An 18,529-nucleotide genomic window follows, 5' to 3' on the forward strand; every position below is an offset into this window, starting at 1 on the left:
TGGGATCCTAAGGCTGTGAAAGACGCCCTATAAATACCAAGCCTCTCCTCCTCCTTTCTGCAAAGAGCATTTATATTTTCGAGTGTTTCCTTATCTGCCATTGCAGTAACCACCTCTCGTCTTGGCCACTTGAACCCACTTGGTTAAGAACACTGGCCTGCTCACTTTGCAGAAATGCCACCATGAACAAGCCCAGCTTCTGTTTGACGGCCATCTGCAGCCTCCTTAGCCCTTGCAGGGCCTGATTTACCGGAGATAGAGTCATAGTGTTATAGCAGCCATTCGCCCATCAAGTCCATGCCAGCTGTCTGTGAAGCAATCCACTCAGTCCCATTCCCCATTCTATCCTCATAGCCCTACATGTTTATTTCCCTCACATAGCCATCCAGTTTCCTTTTGAAATCATTGGTTGTCTCCGCTTCCACCACCGTCGTGGGCAGCGAGTTCCAAATCCTTAACACTTGCATTTTTAAAAAAAAGTTTTTCCTCACATTTCCCTCTCCCCCCACACCCACCCCCCCCCCACCCCCAGCACATCTCTTGCCCAAAATTAAATCCGTGTCCCCCTAGTCCTTGCACTATACGCCAATGGGAACATCTTTTCATTGCCTACCTGATCTGAACCTTGCATAATCTTGTGCACCTCTATCAAATCTCCCTGCAATCTCCTTTGCTCCCAAGGAGAACAACCACAGCCTTTCCAACCTAACCTTGTAACTAAAGTCCCCCATCCCTGGTACAATTCTGGTAAGTCTCTTCTGCACCCTCTCAACGACCCTTACATCCTTTGTGGTGACCAGAACTGGACGCAATGCTCCAATTGGGGTCAAACCAGAGCTTTTGTCCTGAAAAGCCCGAGGTCCCTCTGCCCTGCACACTCTTTAGAACTGTGCCATTAAGTCTATATTGCCTTTCCCTATCCCTTCTGCCAAAATGCATCACCTCACATTTCTCTGTATTAAATTCCATCTGCCACTTGTCTGCCCATTTTGTTAGCCTATCTGTGTCCTATTACATATGAACATATGAAGTAGGAGCAGGAGTAGGCCATTCAGCCCTTCGAGCCTGCTCTGCCATTCTACACCATTTTCCCCCACTATCCCATTATCCCTTGATGTCATTAATATCCAGAAATCGATTGATTTCTGTCTTGAACATACTCAATGTTTGAGCTTCCACAGCCCTGTGGGGTAAAAAAATTCCATAGATTCACCACCCTCTGAGTAAAAAAAAAAATCCTCCCCATCTCAGTCTTAAATGGCCTGCCCCTTATTCTGAGACTTTGTCCCTTTATTCGAGACTCACCAGCCAGAGGAAACATCCTATCCACATCCACCCTGTCAAGCAATGTAAGAATTTTGTAAGTTTCAGTGAGATCACCTCTCATTCTTCGAAACTCTAGAGATTACAGGCCCAGTTTCTGCAATCTCTCCTCATAAGACAATCCACCATCACCGGGATTAGTCTGGTGAACCTCCATTGCACTCCCTCTATGGCAAGTATATCTTTCCTTAGATAAAGAGACCAAAACTCTACACAGTACTCCAGGTGCGGTCTCACCGATGCTTTGTTCAATTGAAGCAATACATCTTTACTCCTGTACTCAAATCCCCTTGCGATGAGGCCAACACACCATATGCCTTCCTAATTGCTTGCTGCACCTGCATACTAGCTTTCTGTGACTTACGAACAAGGACACCCAGGTCCCTTTGGACATCAACACTTCCCAACCTCTCGCCATTTAAGAAATACTCTGCCTTTGTGCTTTTTCAAAGCCATGTTCTTGCCCATTCACTTAGCCTGTCCAAATCCCATTGAAGCCTCTTGCATTCTCCTCACAACTTACATTCCCACTTAGTTTTGTGTCATCAGCAAGCTTGGAACTATTCCGTTTGGTCCCCACATCCAAATCATTTATACAGATTGTGAACAGCTGTGGCCCCAGCACTGATCCTTGTGGTACCCCACTAGTAACAGCCTGCCTTCCTGAGAATGACCCATTTATTCCTACTGTCTGTTAACCAATTCTCAATCCATTGCAGTATATTACTCCCAATCCCATGTGCTGTAATTTTGTTTACTAACCTCTTGTGTGAGACGTTATCAAAAGCCTTCTGAAAATCCAAATGCACTGATTCTCCTTTATCTATGCTACAAGTAACATCCTCTAAAAACTCCAACAGGTTTGTCAAACATGATTTCCTTTCACAAATCTATGTTGACTCTGCCCAATCATATTATTTTACAAGTGTTCAGTTATCACATCCTTTATAATCAATTCTAACATTTTCCCTACTACTGACGTCAAACTAACAGGTTTGTAGTTCTCCGTTTTTCTCTCTCGCTCCCTTCTTAAAAAATGGGGTTGCATTTGCTATTTTCCAGTCTGCAGGAACCCTTCCAGAATCTCCTATAGAATTTTGAAAGATAACCACCAATTAATTTTTTTGAGTTGATTGGTATCATCTTCACTGCCACACCTCCAAGTTTGGTATCACAGGCAAATTTGAAATTTTACTCTGTATTCCAATATCCATCTTTTATATATAGCCAAAACGCAGTGATCTTAGCACTGAACTTTGGGGAGCACCACTGACTACCATCTTCCAATCTGAAAAACAACCATTTACCACGACTCACTGTTTTCTATTCTTCAGCTAAATGTTTTACCCAAGCTGCCACTGACCCACTTCAATTTTGTTAACTGGTCTTTTATGCGATACTTTGTCAAACGCCTTCTTAAAATTCAAATATTCAACAGCAGAAGCTGGATGCGATAGAGCAAAACGATCCCACAACCAAAGGATCAGATCCGAGTTCTTCAGTCCTGCCACATCTGGTTGTGAATGGTAGTGGACAATTAACTAACGGGACGAGGAGGCTCCAGAAACATCCCATCCTCAATGATGGGGAGCCCAGCACGTCAGTGCAAAAGACCAAGCATTTGCAGTCACTTTCAGCCAGAAGTGCTGAATGGATAATTCAAATAAAAATTAGGAAAAGAAACCTTGGTTCACTTACCTCTCGGCTGGTTGGAGGCCAATTCAAAAAAATGGGGGCTGTCTATTGGTGTTGGCTTATATTTCTGGCAGGAATAAAAGCTGTGACCTTTTTAGAATGAGACCTTACATAGAAAATGCAAAATTTGGGTAGTGCAGTGCAGTGTAGGCCAGGAACTATGATCTCGGGCAGGGTACTGTAGCCCCGGACTATATTCTGGAGTGGTGCACTGTAGGTCCCGGACTATATTCCAGGGCAGTGTACTGTAGGCCCTGTGCTACTTTCCGCGAATGGTGTACTGTAGGCCCCGGGCTACAGTCTGGGACGGTGTACTGTAGGCCGGGGCCTGTATTCTGATAACACCCTGTAATAAGCTCCTCTTCTGGATGTGATTATGTGCAGAGTTTGCCTACCTGAATAATACAATTTTCTGAATTACCTCCCTTGCAGGTGAGAAGCCCTACAAGTGCTCATGGGAGGTTGCGAGTGGCGTTTTGCACGAAGCGACGAGCTCAACCCGACACTACCGGAAGCACACGGGAGCCAAGCCGTTCAAATGTAACCACTGTGACAGGTGAGGCACCGCACAAATACACCCCCTCATCACATTGGTGGGAGACAGGGTGCAGGAGGGGGGTGGGGGTGGATGGGGCGGATGGGGCAGATTGGGTGGGGAAGGGTGCAAAGAGGTGGGGCGCGCGAAGGCAGCTTGGCTGACCACTGAGTGAGGCCTTCCGAATCCAGGTTGTGAGGAACTTGTTGCCTTGGCATCTTCAGTTCCCTGTGCTGTGACTCCCTGTCTTGTAACTTATTCTTCTCCCCTTTACCTTCCCCTAGCACCCAGCCCTCCAGATTGTTCAGAACCAGTTACCTACACTATAACTAGTTTGCAATGAAATTCAACATTCAATCCATTCAGAAACAATTTTCATTCAACACTCAGAGAATGTGGGATTTGAGGAAGAAAAGGCTGTTTGAATAATGCTCAAGAATCATCCAATTGGATAAGGAAGGATCTGTTTGCTTTCAATATGGGTGACCAATGGCGGGGGGGTGGGAGGGCGGGGTGGTTGAGGCAGAAGATCATGTGATTAAACCTCCAGGAATATGTCCAACCAGAGTTGGCAATGCTTCATCAGTGTTCTCGCGATACTGGTGTTGAATTTTGAGTCGGTGACATCTTCGCGAGTGAGTCAAGAGTGTAGACTGGTGGTGACCCGTAGAATGATTCGTTGTTTACACATCAGCTCTCAGACTCTGCATGAGATGAGCCGAGTTGCCTACTCCAGTTAACAGAGTGGAAGGATCACGCACTTTCCCCCAGTCCCTCCTCCACATCCCTTTGGACCCAGTCATTGAGTGCGATAGGCTCCAGCCTGTCTGGAACATGTCCCGAGTCGTGAATTTGCCACTCTGCTGGAGAGCTTTTAAGTTGGGGGTCAGGTACACTCGGCTTTTAACTGAACTGTGAGCGTCGGCAGGGCTGTCCCAAAGTCATGGGCTCCTTTTTAGACTTGAGGTTTAATCCAGGGATCCACATTGGAGCTGTACTGGATCTCGGCCCTCTCTTGCATACACTAACAAACATGAAGAGAAAACAAGATGTGGTAAATAAGCTGGCGGCACATTATCAGAGCATCACTGAACAGTATTTTTATTACACTGGCAAGCTGCCCAACTCTGACACCTTGGAGCCTTCCAATGGCATCATGCCAGAAAGTCAGCTGGCCAATGGCTATGCTGCCATACTGTGACCAGACATCTCCTGTAAGCCACACTTCTGTGTCTGGCTTTCATCATCCCACTGGTCTCTGTCTGACCCTTTCTCCATTCATGTCTCTCCTCTTTCTTTATCTTTTTTCTCTATCATTCTTGCTCATCCTCTCTCTTTCAATCTATCTTTTTCCCTTTCTCTCTGACTCTGACTCATGCTCACTTTTACACGCTGATTCTTGCACTCTCTTTCTCATTCTCTTACCCCTTCTCTCCGTTCTATGTTTGTCTGTATCTCTCTCTCTCTCTTTGATTCACACTGTCTCTGTATTAGTCTCTTTGCTGAATATGTAGACCTAATAACGGCCTGTGGGGCTGTTAGTGCAAGGGTGCGATTATGAATAATTTATTGACTCTTCCCATCTTGTGCTGTCATTTATTTCCCATTAGCTGAGTTCACTTAATGAAGCCGTGAGTGCAACGCTGAACTGGCAGGCTGCATTGTGTGGCGTGAGCTCCCTGCTGACAATTGTGCAGCCTGTCGTTAATTCAGTCTAATAACTTAATCGGGTGTCGATTGTGGCATGCTAGGCCAGGGTGAGGGGAAATTGGGGGGGGGGGGGTTGGTGGGTGATGGTTGTGTAGGGCCCGTAGAGGAGTGGGTCTGATCAGACGTCCCGCTGACTGCTTGATTGCAGTCGGCATGCCAGCTGGTGAAGAGCCACATACACACCTGCTCATGGTGCCATCTGCTGAACAGATCACCACCCACCTGCCACTTTCACCCAGCAAATCCATGGAATATACGCTGCTCCGTTTCCAGTGTGTGTGTGTGTCTGTCTGTCGGTCCTTCTGGCTGTCCATACCCTTTCTTTCCTCGCACTTGGCGTCATTCTCATTGTCACTTCCTTTTGCTCCCTCTGTATCGTGTTCTCACTTACTCTTGCTCTTTTTCTCTTTTCCACTTTCTCCTCGCTCGCTCGCTCTCTCTCTCCCTCCCTCTCTCCCTCCCTCTCTCCCTCCCTCTCTCCCTCCTCTCTCCCTCCCTCTCTCCCTCCCTCTCTCCCTCCCTCTCTCCCTCCCTCCCTCTCTCCCTCTCTCTCTCCCTCTCTCTCTCCCTCTCTCTCTCCCTCTCTCTCTCCCTCTCTCTCTCCCTCTCTCTCTCCCTCTCTCTCCTCCCTCTCTCTCTCCCTCTCTCTCTCCCTCCTCCTCCTCTCCCTCTCTCTCCTCCCTCCTCTCTCTCTCCCTCTCTCTCTCCCTCTCTCTCTCCTCTCCTCTCCTCTCTCCCCTCTCTCTCTCCCTCTCTCTCTCCCTCTCTCTCTCCCTCTCTCTCTCCCTCTCTCTCTCCCTCTCTCTCTCCCTCTCTCTCGCCCTCTCTCTCTCCCTCTCTCTCTCCTCTCTCTCTCTCCTCTCTCTCTCCCTCTCTCTCTCCCTCTCTCTCTCCCTCTCTCCCTCCCTCTCTCCCTCCCTCTCTCCCCTCCCTCTCTCCCTCCCTCTCATCCCTCCCTCTCTCCCTCCCTCTCTCCCTCCCTCTCTCCCTCCCTCTCTCCCTCCCTCTCTCCCTCCTCTCTCCCTCCCTCTCTCCCTCCTCTCTCCCTCCCTCTCTCCCTCCTCTCTCCTCCTCTCTCCCTCCCTCTCTCCCTCCCTCTCTCCCTCCCTCTCTCCCTCCCTCTCTCCCTCCTCTCTCCCTCCCTCTCTCCCTCCTCTCTCCTCTCTCCCTCTCTCCCTCTCTCCCTCTCTCCCTCTCTCCCTCTCTCCCTCTCTCCCTCTCCTCTCTCCCTCTCCTCTCTCCCTCTCCTCTCTCCCTCTCCTCTCTCCCTCTCCTCTCTCCCTCTCCTCTCTCCCCTCTCTCTCTCTCCCCTCTCTCTCTCTCCCTCTCTCTCTCTCCCCTCTCTCTCTCCCCTCTCTCTCTCCCCTCTCTCTCTCCCCTCTCTCTCTCCCCTCTCTCTCTCCCCTCTCTCCCCCTCTCTCTCTTCTCTCTCTTCTCTCCCTTCTCTCCCTCCTCTCTCTTCTCTCTCTTCTCTCTCTTCTCTCTCTTCTCTCTCTTCTCTCTCTTCTCTCCCTTCTCTCCCTTCTCTCCCTTCTCTCCCTTCTCTCCCTTCTCTCTCTTCTCTCTCTTCTCTCTCTTCTCTCTCTTCTCTCCCTTCTCTCCCTTCTCTCCCTTCTCTCCCTTCTCTCCCTTCTCTCCCTTCTCTCCCTTCTCTCCCTTCTCTCCCTTCTCTCCCTTCTCTCTCTTCTCTCTCTTCTCTCTCTTCTCTCTCTTCTCTCTCTTCTCTCCCTTCTCTCCCTTCTCTCCCTTCTCTCTCTTCTCTCTCTTCTCTCTTTCACTAGCTCTCTGCCTGCCTCACTCAATTTGTTTCTCCCGCTCTCATACTGGGAAATCCTGGGTTCGATGAGGTCAAATTGAGTAGGGTTTCCGCTCCTGATCACTAAGAGCTGCCTCATGGAATTGTGAGCAATGGCTGAGGATGGGCTTGGCACCTCTCTCTCCTGTCTCTCCCTTTCTCACTTTCTTCCCTCTTTTTCTCCATGTTCTCTCTTCGGAGTCTCTCCCTCAGTCCTTTTTTTTTCTTTCTTTCTTTATCTTATCTCACACTTCCTCTTTATTTCTCTGTCCTTCTCTCATCTCCCATGTCTCTGACTCTTCCTAAGGTATAACGTCACGGAAGCCAGCAGCCCTCCTGTACCTCACTCTCGCGGAGCTTATTCAACTGCGGGGTGCATCCCTGCCACGTCTGACCCTGTCCTTGGCCAGTGTACTCACAAAGTGGTCTCTTCCCAGGAGAAATTCCTGGCCAGTTGTAGCATTCCAGCTAACTCCCTGGATAAGATTCATTGATGCCACACAGACAAGGAATCAAAACAGTATCACTTGGGTTACACAGCCCTTGTTTTATAGCTTTATAGAAATATTACAAACTTGCATTTATGTATCATGTTTCGCGACCGTATGACTTCCCAAGGCATTTTACCTTTGAAGTGTCATCATTGTTGTCGGAGAAGTGGCAGCCAACTTATGCACAGCAAGCTCCCACAAAGACAATGTGATAATCATATAGAATCATAGAATATCTGCAGCACAGAAGGAGACCATTCAACCCGCTATGTTCATGCTGACTCTCCGCAAGAGCACTCAGCTAGTCCCACTCCCCCACCCTTCCCCCGTAGCCCTGCAAACACTTTCTGTTCCGGTGCTTCTCTAGTTCCATTTTGAAAGCCATGATTGAATCTGCTGCCACCACGTTGTTCCAGCAGTGCATTCCAGATCCTAACCACTGGCTGAAAGTTTTTCTTCATGTCGCCATTTGGTTCCTTTGCTCTTCACCTTATATCAGTGTCCTCTGATTCTCAACCCTCTGCCAATGGGAACAGTTCTCTCTCTCTCTACTCTGTCCAGACCCCTCCTGATTTTGAACACCTCGATCAAATCTCCTCTCAACCTTCTCTTCACAAAGGAGAATGACCCCAGTTTCTCCAAACTATCCACATAACTGGTTCCAGGGATGAGGGACTTCATTCTCAAATTTTTGCTGCACCCTGGCTAAAGCCGTCACATCCTTCCTAAAGTGCGGTGCCCAGAACGGGGCACAATATTTAGGTTGAGGCTGAACCAGTGTTTTAGAAAGGTTCACCTTTTGTACTCTAAGCCTCTATTTATAAAACCAGAATCCTGTATGCCTTACTAACCACTTTCTCAACCTGCCCTACCACCTTCAACAATTTTTGCACACACACACCCCAGTCTCTCTGCTTCTGCACCCACTTTAGACTTGTACCCTTTAGTTTATATTGCCTCTCCTTGTTCTTCTACTAAAATATATCACTTCACACTTCTCTGCGTTAAATTTTATCCACCACATGTCCACCCATTAAAGACTGGCTGTAAAGGTCTGCAAAGGAAACCCAACCGAAACCGGAAGTGTGACCCAAACCCGATGTGTGTTGTCGGGGTCGGGTCGAGTAGCAGGCCTGCACATCAGTACATGGGTAAAGGCCTGCTACCCGACGGGACCCGACGACATGTCAGGTTCGGGATCGGATCGGGTCGGGTTGCACTTCCAGGTCCGATATTCAGTCTCGGTCGGGTTTCCTTGGCAGACCTTTACAGCCTGTCTATGTCCTCTTGATGTTTATCAATATCCTCTTCATAGTTCACAATATTCCAAGTTTTGTTGCATCTGCAAATTTTGATCTTTTACCCTGTACGTACAAGTCTAGGTCATTCATACATATCAAGAAAATCAGTGGTCCTAATCCCAGCCCCTGGGGTCCCCCACTATATGCCTTCCTCCACTCTGAAAAACAATTGTTCACTCTCTGTTTCCTGTCACTCAGCCAACTTCATCTCCATGCTGCCTCTGTCCCCTGTTATTCCATGGGCTTCAACTTTGCTGACAAGTCTGTTATGTGGCACTTTATCAAATACTTTTTGAAGTCAACCTCCTCTGTTACCTCATCAAAAAATTCAATCAAGCTAGTTAAACACCATTTGCCTTTAACAAATCCATGCTGGCTTTCCTTAATCCACATTTGTCCAAATTATTGTGAATTTTGTCCTAGATTATCGTTTCTAAAAACTTTCCCACCATCAAGGTTAAACTGACTGGCCTCTAGTTGCTGGGTTTATCCTTCCACCCTCTTTTGAGAAAGGGTATAACATTTGTAAATCTCTAGTCTTCTGGCACCACACTTGTTTCTAAGGAAGATTATGGCCAGTGCCTCCACAATTTTCACCTGTACTTCCCTCAGTATCCTCAGATGCATCCTAAGTGGTCGTGGTGACTTATCAACTTTAAGTACAGGCCAGCTTTTCTAATACCTCCTCTTTATTAATTTTTAGCCAATCCAGTGTCTCAACTGCCTCCTCTTTGACTATGTCTTGGCAGCACCTTCTTTCTGGGTAAGACAGATGGAAAGTACTCATTTAGTACCTTAGCCCATGTCTTCTGCCTCCATGCGTAAATCCCCTTTTTTGTCCCTATTGACCCCACCCTTTCTCCTACTACCTTTTTTAAAATTTATATGCCTATAGAAATATTTTGGATTCCCTTTTATGCTAGCTGCCAGTCTCTTCTCGTACTCTCTCTTTGCCTTTCCTATTTCCTTTTTTCATTTCCCCTCTGAACATTCTATCTTCAGCCTGGTTCTGATTTCTATTATCAATCTGACATCTGGCATATGCACCCTTTTTCTGCTTCATCTTACTCTCTATCTCTTTCCTAATTCAAGAAACTCTGGCTTTGCTTGCCCTATCATTCTGCCTTGTGGGAATGTACCTTAACTGTACCCGAAACCATCGCCTCTGTAAAGGCAACCCATTGTTCCTTACAGTTTTGCCTGCCAACTGTTAATTCCAATTTATCTGGGCCAGACCATTCTCGCCCCATTGAAATTGGCCTTCCCCAATTAATGATTTGTACTCTGGATTGTTCCTTGTCCTTTTCCATAGCCAAGCTAAAACTTATGATACTATTGATCACTGTCCCCTAACATATTCCACTACTGACACTGAATCCACTTGACCCACCTCATTCCCCAGAACCAGATCCAGCAATGCCTGCTTCCTTGTTGGGCTGGAATCATGCTCTTGGACACACTTCAAAAACACAGTACCCAGTCCTGTCCTTTTTTGAGCCAGGTCTCCATTATTGCCATAACATCATATTCACACATGGTTATCTTCACCTGCAGCTGACCAGTCTTATTTACCACACACTATACATTCACATACATGCACTGTAAACCTAATTTAGACCTTATTGCATTCCGTCTTACTCTGACTCCACCTAATGGCGTAATATTTCTTACTCTAGTGCTGTCTGTCTCTCCTAATCCTTTTGTGCATCTTGTTTCTCCTTCCTAATGCTATATCTTGGTGCCCATTTCCCACCAAGTTAGTTTAAACCCTCCCCAATAGCACTAGCAAATCGCCATGCAAGGATATTAGTTCCAGCTCTGTTCAGGTACAACTCGTCAGTCCTGTCACAGGTCCCATCACCCCCTGAACTGGTCCCAATTTCCCAGGAATCTAAAGCCCTCCCCTTCTGCACCATCCTTCCAGCCATCCATTCATCTGCTCTATCCTCCTATTTCTATACTCACTAGCGCATGGCACTGGGAGTAATCTAGAGATTACTAACTTTTGAGGTCCTCCTTGCTAGTCTCCTTCCTAGCTCCCTAAAGTTTGCCTGTGGAACCTCATCCCTCTTTCTACCTATGGACCACGACCTCTGGCTGATCACCCTCCCCCCTCTGCAGCCATTCCTAGCACTAGGAAGGCAGCACACCATCATGGATTCACATCTGTGGCCACAGAAAAGTCTGTCTGTTCACCTAATCATAGAATCACTGTTGCTTTTCCAATCTTTTTCCTGACCCCATGGTGCCATGGCTGCACTCCTCAGATGAACCATCATTCTCACTAGTAAATACCAGTTGGAGAGAAAGATGCACTCGGGGAACTGCTGCACTATCTGCCTGGACCTCCTTGACAGCCTGGCAATCACCCATTCCTTCTCTGCCTGCAGACCATTAAGCTGCAGGGTGGCCACATCCAAAAATGTGCTATCCACGTAGCTCTCAGCCTCATGGATGCACTGCAGCGATGCCAGTTGCTGTTTAAGCTCCGAAATGCAGAGCTCCAGCTGAACACCTGCTGCACACGTTGTCCAGGACATGAGAAGCATCCTGGAGTTTCCACATGGGACAGGATGTGCACTTCACAGAACAGAGATACCATGCCCTGCCATGCCACTATTTATTAGACGAAGTAAATGCAACAAATACTTGCATATAAAAACAACTCACCAGCTACTCACCAACCAGCACCTTCTCTTGTGCTGGCATCATCTTTAGTTCTTTTTTTAACTTCACTCCTTGTGCTCATGCTCAGTCCGCTCTGCTGCTCCACCCTTGATCTTCAGGTACATGCTCCTTACTGCCAGGCTCTCGGTACAATGAATCACCTATCTGCTATCCTGTGTCGTTATTCCTTGATGCTTTGTTTTTGTTGATTGGTTCTTGCAGTGCTCTCTCTTCCTGCCACTCCTTTTATCTCCACTGTGCTGTCAGATCTCCTGCTGTTCTCTAATATCTCTAATATTGAGATAATCTGCTTTACTGATGTTGGTTGCAGGATAAATATTAGCCAGGACACCGGGGAGAACTCCCCTTCTCCTCTTCAAAATAGTGCCACGAGGCCTTTTAAATCCAATTGAGGCAGACGGGGCCTCAGTTTAACATCTTATCCAAAAGACAGCACATCCAAACAGTACAGCACACCCTGGGCCTTGCATTGGGGATACCATGCTGTATTTTTGTAATCAAGTCTGTGGTGTGGGCCTTGAATCCACAACCACTTGGCTGAAGTGGCAAAACTGCTATGAACTGAGCCACAGCTGACACCCAATTATGATGACATTCAGTTGACTGTGCAATGCTATGGTTGAATCCCACCTTGAGCACTGAGTCCACTTCTGGTTAAATCATACCTTGAGTATTGGGTCCAGATCTGATTACTGAGACACAAGGGAGGTCATGCAGATAAGGGCTGTGCATTCTGCAGAAAGACTGGGGGCTTTTCACCATCTAAGTGGTGATCTTAGAGAAGTTCATAAGGTAGTTAATAATATGCAAAAAGTATGTATAGGTATTCATGTTGAAATGAAATTGTGAGAGTTCGACAAGGGGACAAAAGGTTCAAACCAGCCAATGGCAAATTTAAGAATGATCAAAACACGGAATGGATCTCCCGATAGAGTAGTAGAGGTACCACACTTGTTAAACAATTGGATGCTATAATGGCTTTTATAGTAAATGTTGCAATTTGGTTTTTGAAATGCTCAGTACTCCACAAGTTACCTCACTGATGCTAGATCAGATTGGACATGCTCCTACCTTCCTAATTGGTCAACAGAATTGCAGTTGACCTCAGTGCATCTTGGTTAGATAAAGAGATGGGGGAAGTTAGCCCAAGTCCTGCTCCTGAACATTATCTATGGCCCGGACAGGAGTTGTGTAACTTGCGCCCCCCCCACCCCCACCCCCGCCCCCCACCAAACACTCCTTAGAACAAAATTCCACAGATGTTGCCAGACTTGATGAGAATTTCCAGTGTTTCTTGTTTTTATTCCATATGACCAACACTGATTCAGCTAACTGGTCTTGATGATTTCAGCTCAGATTTGGACGTGGGTGGACATTGGTTGGTGAGGGTAGGGTCAGGAGTAGCTGGATAGCCTGCTAACACTCATCAATGTGAGGCTGTTAGATGCTTTGATTGTTATACAGTGTCAACTCATGCTTGCAGACCCATATCCGAGCAGTTGTAAATGCCTTTTGAGAGAGGAGAAAATTGTCAACAGAAAAAAAACAATAATTCTCAGACCTGGATTTGGGTTCAGTGTGAACTGATGTCCCGCCAAATATATAATCTCTGCTGGATTTTGAAGGGCCAATAGGAAATAAGTTTGGAACCTTGGGACCCCAAGTCCTAGTGGAGTGGAGGCCCATCTAACACATTTGCCCACAATTTGGCTCTCACTGCCATCTCACTGTGGAAATTGCAATAGAAATGTCACATTCTGTACAGTGTGAATTTATTATCCTGACTCCGGGATACAGGCATATTGTTGGGGCAGAACGGAAGATATTTTACTCTGCATCTGATTTAAGGCTAAGGTGGCTGACTCTGACATGACCTCTCAACTCCGACTGTCCAGTCAAACAGGCCTGTTTCCCATCTCCAATATTTTTATATCTAATAAATGAATGTTTTCAAAGAAAATGAAAAAACACACACATTTTGAGATGCTCCTATGATTTTCCTCCCAGGTTTTTGCATGAAGCAGTGTCCAAAAGGTTAATCTTGAACTCCTGGAGATTCCAGGACAGTCCTAGAGTGTTGGCCACCCTACCCAGAAGTGCTAGAAGTCACAGTACATTTCCTTTCCTATCTCTCGGACCTCTTGGTTTTGATTTATGTAAAATCTTTCAAAGATTTTAATTGAGAAAACCTGGAATAAATTTCCTGGTTGGGGAGAGGGGCAAAAAGGCCGTGCTTTATATGGAAGAGAAAATATGGCTGTGCTTGGTGTGCGAACCTGGATGCTTGGGCTAATGCAGTGAAACGTGCACATGGATGGGTTGTTTGCATTTTAATAAGGATCAATTTTCTTTTCCAGGTGTTTCTCCCGATCTGATCACCTCGCTCTTCACATGAAGAGACATGTTTGAGAAGACACCCAATCCACACAACACCATGGCATGACTGTTAGCGGGGGAAGGACCTGTTTCTAAAGAGCACAGACATGTGGTCGACTTGTTGCCATGTTGCAGTGAGCATGTGTGCATACACATTTGCGCGCGCACACTATCTATAGATGTATACACACACACACTCTCTATCTCTTGGTCATGCCTTACCCAGTCTATCGGTCAGTTAGACACTGCCAAACGATTGCTGATTTAAATCGCATTTGGATTTCTGTTGCCATGGAAACCAAAGGGGATTACAAACTTGAGACCACCTTCCAAGCCTTCATAGTGAGAACAGTTGCTCCACTTGTAAATCAATTGGCCTTCCAGTCTTGGACTCCAGCTCCTACCCGGAATAATCTCCATATTGTCAGTGTTCCGCTCCTGAAACTAACAGGTAAGCGGCAGGTGCTCGGGAAGGACAGGTTAAGACAAGCCTGCAAGGAGACGTAAATGGTGGTCGGAACTCAGCGCTGCATTTCTGTAATGTGCGACCAGCATATCGACAGGTACACCCATTGCCAGCCTGTTGTGGGCCTTTTCAGCTCCTGTAGCCCTGTGACCTTTTTTTAAATGGAGCAGAACTGTGCAGAATCAACACCCGCTTCTCTTTTGAAGAGGACACCTGAAATGGCAACGTTTGAACGACGCAAGCCAATGGTTGATGATGGGCTTTTCACCTGTGCATCCAGTGCTCCTCCAGGCGTGCTACTAGGATCGGTCACCGCCGGTACCTTTTTTGCGCCAGCCAAGTGCAAGTGCAACAAGGCTTGTGGGAGTTGGCTGCACCCCTCAAAACTGCTCCTCCCAATCGTTTCTCTGCTGAACTGAACTGGACTGGAATAGATGTGAATTGACTGGTTTATAAGAGGCTCGCTTGGACACTGTCTATGCAGGCTGACTGAGCAGACTGTGGTGGGGAGGGGGGTGGGGCGGGAATTTATTTTGCTGAAAAGGCTCATGGAAGCTTTCCACCTCCATATCAGCTTGACGCTAACCATTCTATTTGTAAATGGCGATTTCTAATTGACCTTCCTTGTGGATTAGGGGCCTATTGTAATGGTAACTAGGTGAATTTGGTTTAAAGTTGGTGAAATCACACTCCTCCCATTCGGTTGTTGTGCGTTCTTCCCATTGTAAGCTACCATACGAACCTGAGCTCTCAACTAATGCACAGGTAAATACAGGCGAGTCACTTTTTCAGGCTTTTTTTTCTCTTGCTCTGGAGGAAGCATCTCCACCGGATTGATTTCCTGGGCAATGCCGAGGAGAGTCCGTCCATGCCACCCTCCAGCTGACTGCCTTGTCTGCTCTCAGTGCACAGTTCGAGGCCCAACGAGACAAACCAAAGATTGGGGCAGACATCTGATGATAAAAAGCACCACTAACACACTCTCTCTCTCTCTTTAAATTTATTATTTATTTCATCGAGTATTTTCATGGTGACGCAGCTCAGTTTAACTACGTCACTCACCTCTGAAAGTCGGGAAATGTTGTTTGGTTCTAGATTCAGAGAATTGGAGGAACATGCGGTCTGATGTGTAGCCACCTGCAGATATCTGCTGCTCCCGACTGTACAAGAGTGGAAGGGAACACAGTGACTTTCAGCTTACCAGTCTGTTTTGATCCTGACCAAAGTCTTTCACAATTTGACCCAGCCTTGGCCTTGGCATTGGCCATGCAAATATCCAACTTGCCCATCTCTATGCAACGCCTTGTAATGGGTTAGCCCAAATGGGATTGGCATTGAAGGTACACTGTGTTCTGGTCACATTACGTTACACATGGGGAGGTGGCTTACAGAAGGATTCCCAGTAATTTGTGTATCTGATGAGGGTTAAACCTGCCAGTGAGTAGGGCCATGGCTAATGTGTGCAGATATGGGCATATAGTCAACTGGGCAGCTTCATGTTTGAGTTGGCCTATCATTGCAGCGTAGCTGTCACAGTCCCTTCTCGAGTGAACCAGTTGGCCATGTACTTCAGAGAGAGGGAGAGCTGTATGGGAGTGCAGTGGTGGGTGACGAATATATTGCGACTTGCACCCTTCCTTCCAATAAATTGATGGACAGCATTGACCAGACCTGTGTGGTAGACCTGGACTAATCTGCAAGGAGGGCGCTTGGAGCCTTTAAAGCAAAAGGAAGAGGGGGGTGGGGTGGGGGGAAGGGTGAGGTGGTGGGGTTGGGTGGGATGGGTGCAGTTGAATGAGGAAAAGAATGTGTCAAAAAGAGTACGATTTAACAAGTAACACTTATTTTACACGATACAACTGAAATGGTCTTGTATCTCCGAGTCATGCAAGTTTTTAAAAGTAAACCCAGTTGCATCAGTAGCTGTCCGTAGCCACCAGGCTGCCAACCATAGGGTATCTCATTGGCATTGACCGGTTTACTTTATTGCCCCAAAACACATTGCTGCTGACTTCTGATATCGGCGGCACAGGGCGCGGTTACTGGCGGTTTACTGTGACTTTGAAGGAAGAATCCATACAACCCAACACTGTACACTTGCCTAGTGTAACCGATGAGCGTATGAACAGGCCCTGACTCACTGAGAATTGTGCCTTATGTAGATGCTTGCCCATGCCTTGATCATCCTGGCCGCTGCCCCTCATCCTTGGCAGCATCGACCTACACGGCACCATGTTTGTTTCCCCATCCAAGTCCTCTGAAGCACTCGACCATTCTCAGCCTGGCCAATCAGTTTGGAAGTACGGTGACTGTCAAACAGTTGAGAACACATCTCGTTCAATCCTCATCTGGTTTACCATTACTAATCCTCTCCAGCTTAGTCCATTCTCAGTGACTATTTGTGTTGAAGACGGGTGGGGAGGGGAAGGGGAAATCTTTTGGTGCGAACTACATGAAAAAAAAATGTGCTGGCAAATTTTTTTAATTTACACGTTGCTAGCCCAGTGGTGATTTGCAACTAGCTGAATAAACCCGTACAGGCTAGTTTTTTTTTTAATATATATATATATATATATATATATATTGTTTTGAAAGTATCACTTTGTTTCAGATGAACAATGGTTAGAACTGTTTCACTGACATTTTCAGTGGCTTGAGAATCGGAACTCCAATGTTTATTATGTTGTATAGATTGAATATTTATTGTGTTTTCTTTTTTTTTTCTCCCTCTCTTTCTCTCACATTATCTCTTTGTCCTGCTGTGTGTGTTCTTTCCCTGCTATGTTCTACCAAACATTAACATATTGCCCTAGATACAGCTGGGATTAAAAAAGATGTCCTTAACATGTCCTTATAGGACCTACTGAAAGGTTTAGTGTTGGAGATGATTTTCAGACACTGCTAGTTTGGAAAGGGTTGAATTGGTCTGTCAGTTCCACATCCTCTCATGTCGTTGCCCTGCTCCTCCCTCCTGCAGCTGTCTAATCATTCATGAACTGTGTGTCTTTATTTTTTTGGATGTTATATCTAGGACATGCTTGAACTGGCTGATCAATGCACTTGACTCCGAGTATGTCCTCCTAGATAGCTTTGGAAACTAAATCCATCTAAGCGTTTGATTGGATAACGCATATCAAGTAGTCAGACAACTGGAGCCAAAGTCTATTCTGACTATAAAATGCCCAATCAGGTAGTTAGATTTTGGTTTCCCATACCAACCAGTTAACCACTAGTACACTGTAATTGGCATATTTCCTCTTCTGTGCATTACTCGTCAATTATATTGGCATGAATTCAGACATTATTATTCTTCCAAGTCTGTGCACCAAGACTGCCAATAGCCAGTGCCAACAAAATGACAGCACAAACCTGGTGAACAGGGCACTGCCATTGAGAGATGCAACCCTGCAATTTCCGAACATGTATACCAAGGTGCATCCAGAGAATCGGCCACCCAAAACTAGCGTTGTAAATTTTACAGCAAATGTTTTTTTTGGAGTGGGGCTGAGAAGGGAGAATGATAATCGGAGCAACGATATATATTTGTGATTTATTGGCTTTGCTGCTTGGGGGAAAGAAATGCTTTTGTCTTGGAAATGCTAATTGTGCCAGAATGTCCTCTACCTGTTATCATGGCTGAGGGCTGGGCTATTCACTGCCAATATCCCGTTAACAGAAAAGTACCAATGGCATTTCTCCCTCCTGCCTCCATCAGTTCATGTTCCAGTCACCAGCAAAGTCTGCCAGCTCCACATCTCAGTATCCAGTCTTGTCATGGCCACTCCTTTATTAATAATCTTGCATTGAGCCCAGTGTGAATCTGCGAGGTGTGGGGAGGCAAGAGTTTAGCCTATCACAGTGTCATGAATATAATCCTGTAAAACGCTATTTCCTCCCCGCTCCCCTCAAAAAAACGCACAAATCACATTCACAAGACTTGTTTGTAAAAACTTGCCAAGCTCCTCACAGACACTTGGATTGGTCTCTGTCCCTCTGCAGTTGTTAGGTTCTCCCACACAATTCATGGTAGCCTATGTACTAGGAGGGGCTGGGAAGCTTTCAAGGTGTAGTAGGGCTTGCACTGTTGAGAGGCATAAATCCCATTTGTTCTGCCCAGGTCTGCCATGGCTCCTGCTCGACAGTTTGACC

At 46.4% G+C, this 18,529-nt stretch overlaps 1 protein-coding gene across 1 annotated transcript in view; it reads left to right on the plus strand.

Moving 5' to 3' along the window:
• The window catches only part of LOC137372308 (Krueppel-like factor 7), a 73,927-nt gene extending 57,813 nt beyond the window's left edge, over positions 1-16,114 (plus strand). The window contains exons 3-4 of the mRNA XM_068036122.1: positions 3,451-3,574; positions 13,896-16,114. Coding sequence (XP_067892223.1) covers positions 3,451-3,574; positions 13,896-13,947 — 176 coding nt within the window. The 3' untranslated portion in view covers positions 13,948-16,114. The remainder of the gene's footprint in view (positions 1-3,450; positions 3,575-13,895) is intronic.
• Positions 16,115-18,529: the final 2,415 nt, after the last annotated feature.

This window comes from Heterodontus francisci, chromosome 7 (genome assembly GCF_036365525.1).
Source record: "Heterodontus francisci isolate sHetFra1 chromosome 7, sHetFra1.hap1, whole genome shotgun sequence".
NCBI classification, from domain to species: domain Eukaryota; kingdom Metazoa; phylum Chordata; class Chondrichthyes; order Heterodontiformes; family Heterodontidae; genus Heterodontus; species Heterodontus francisci.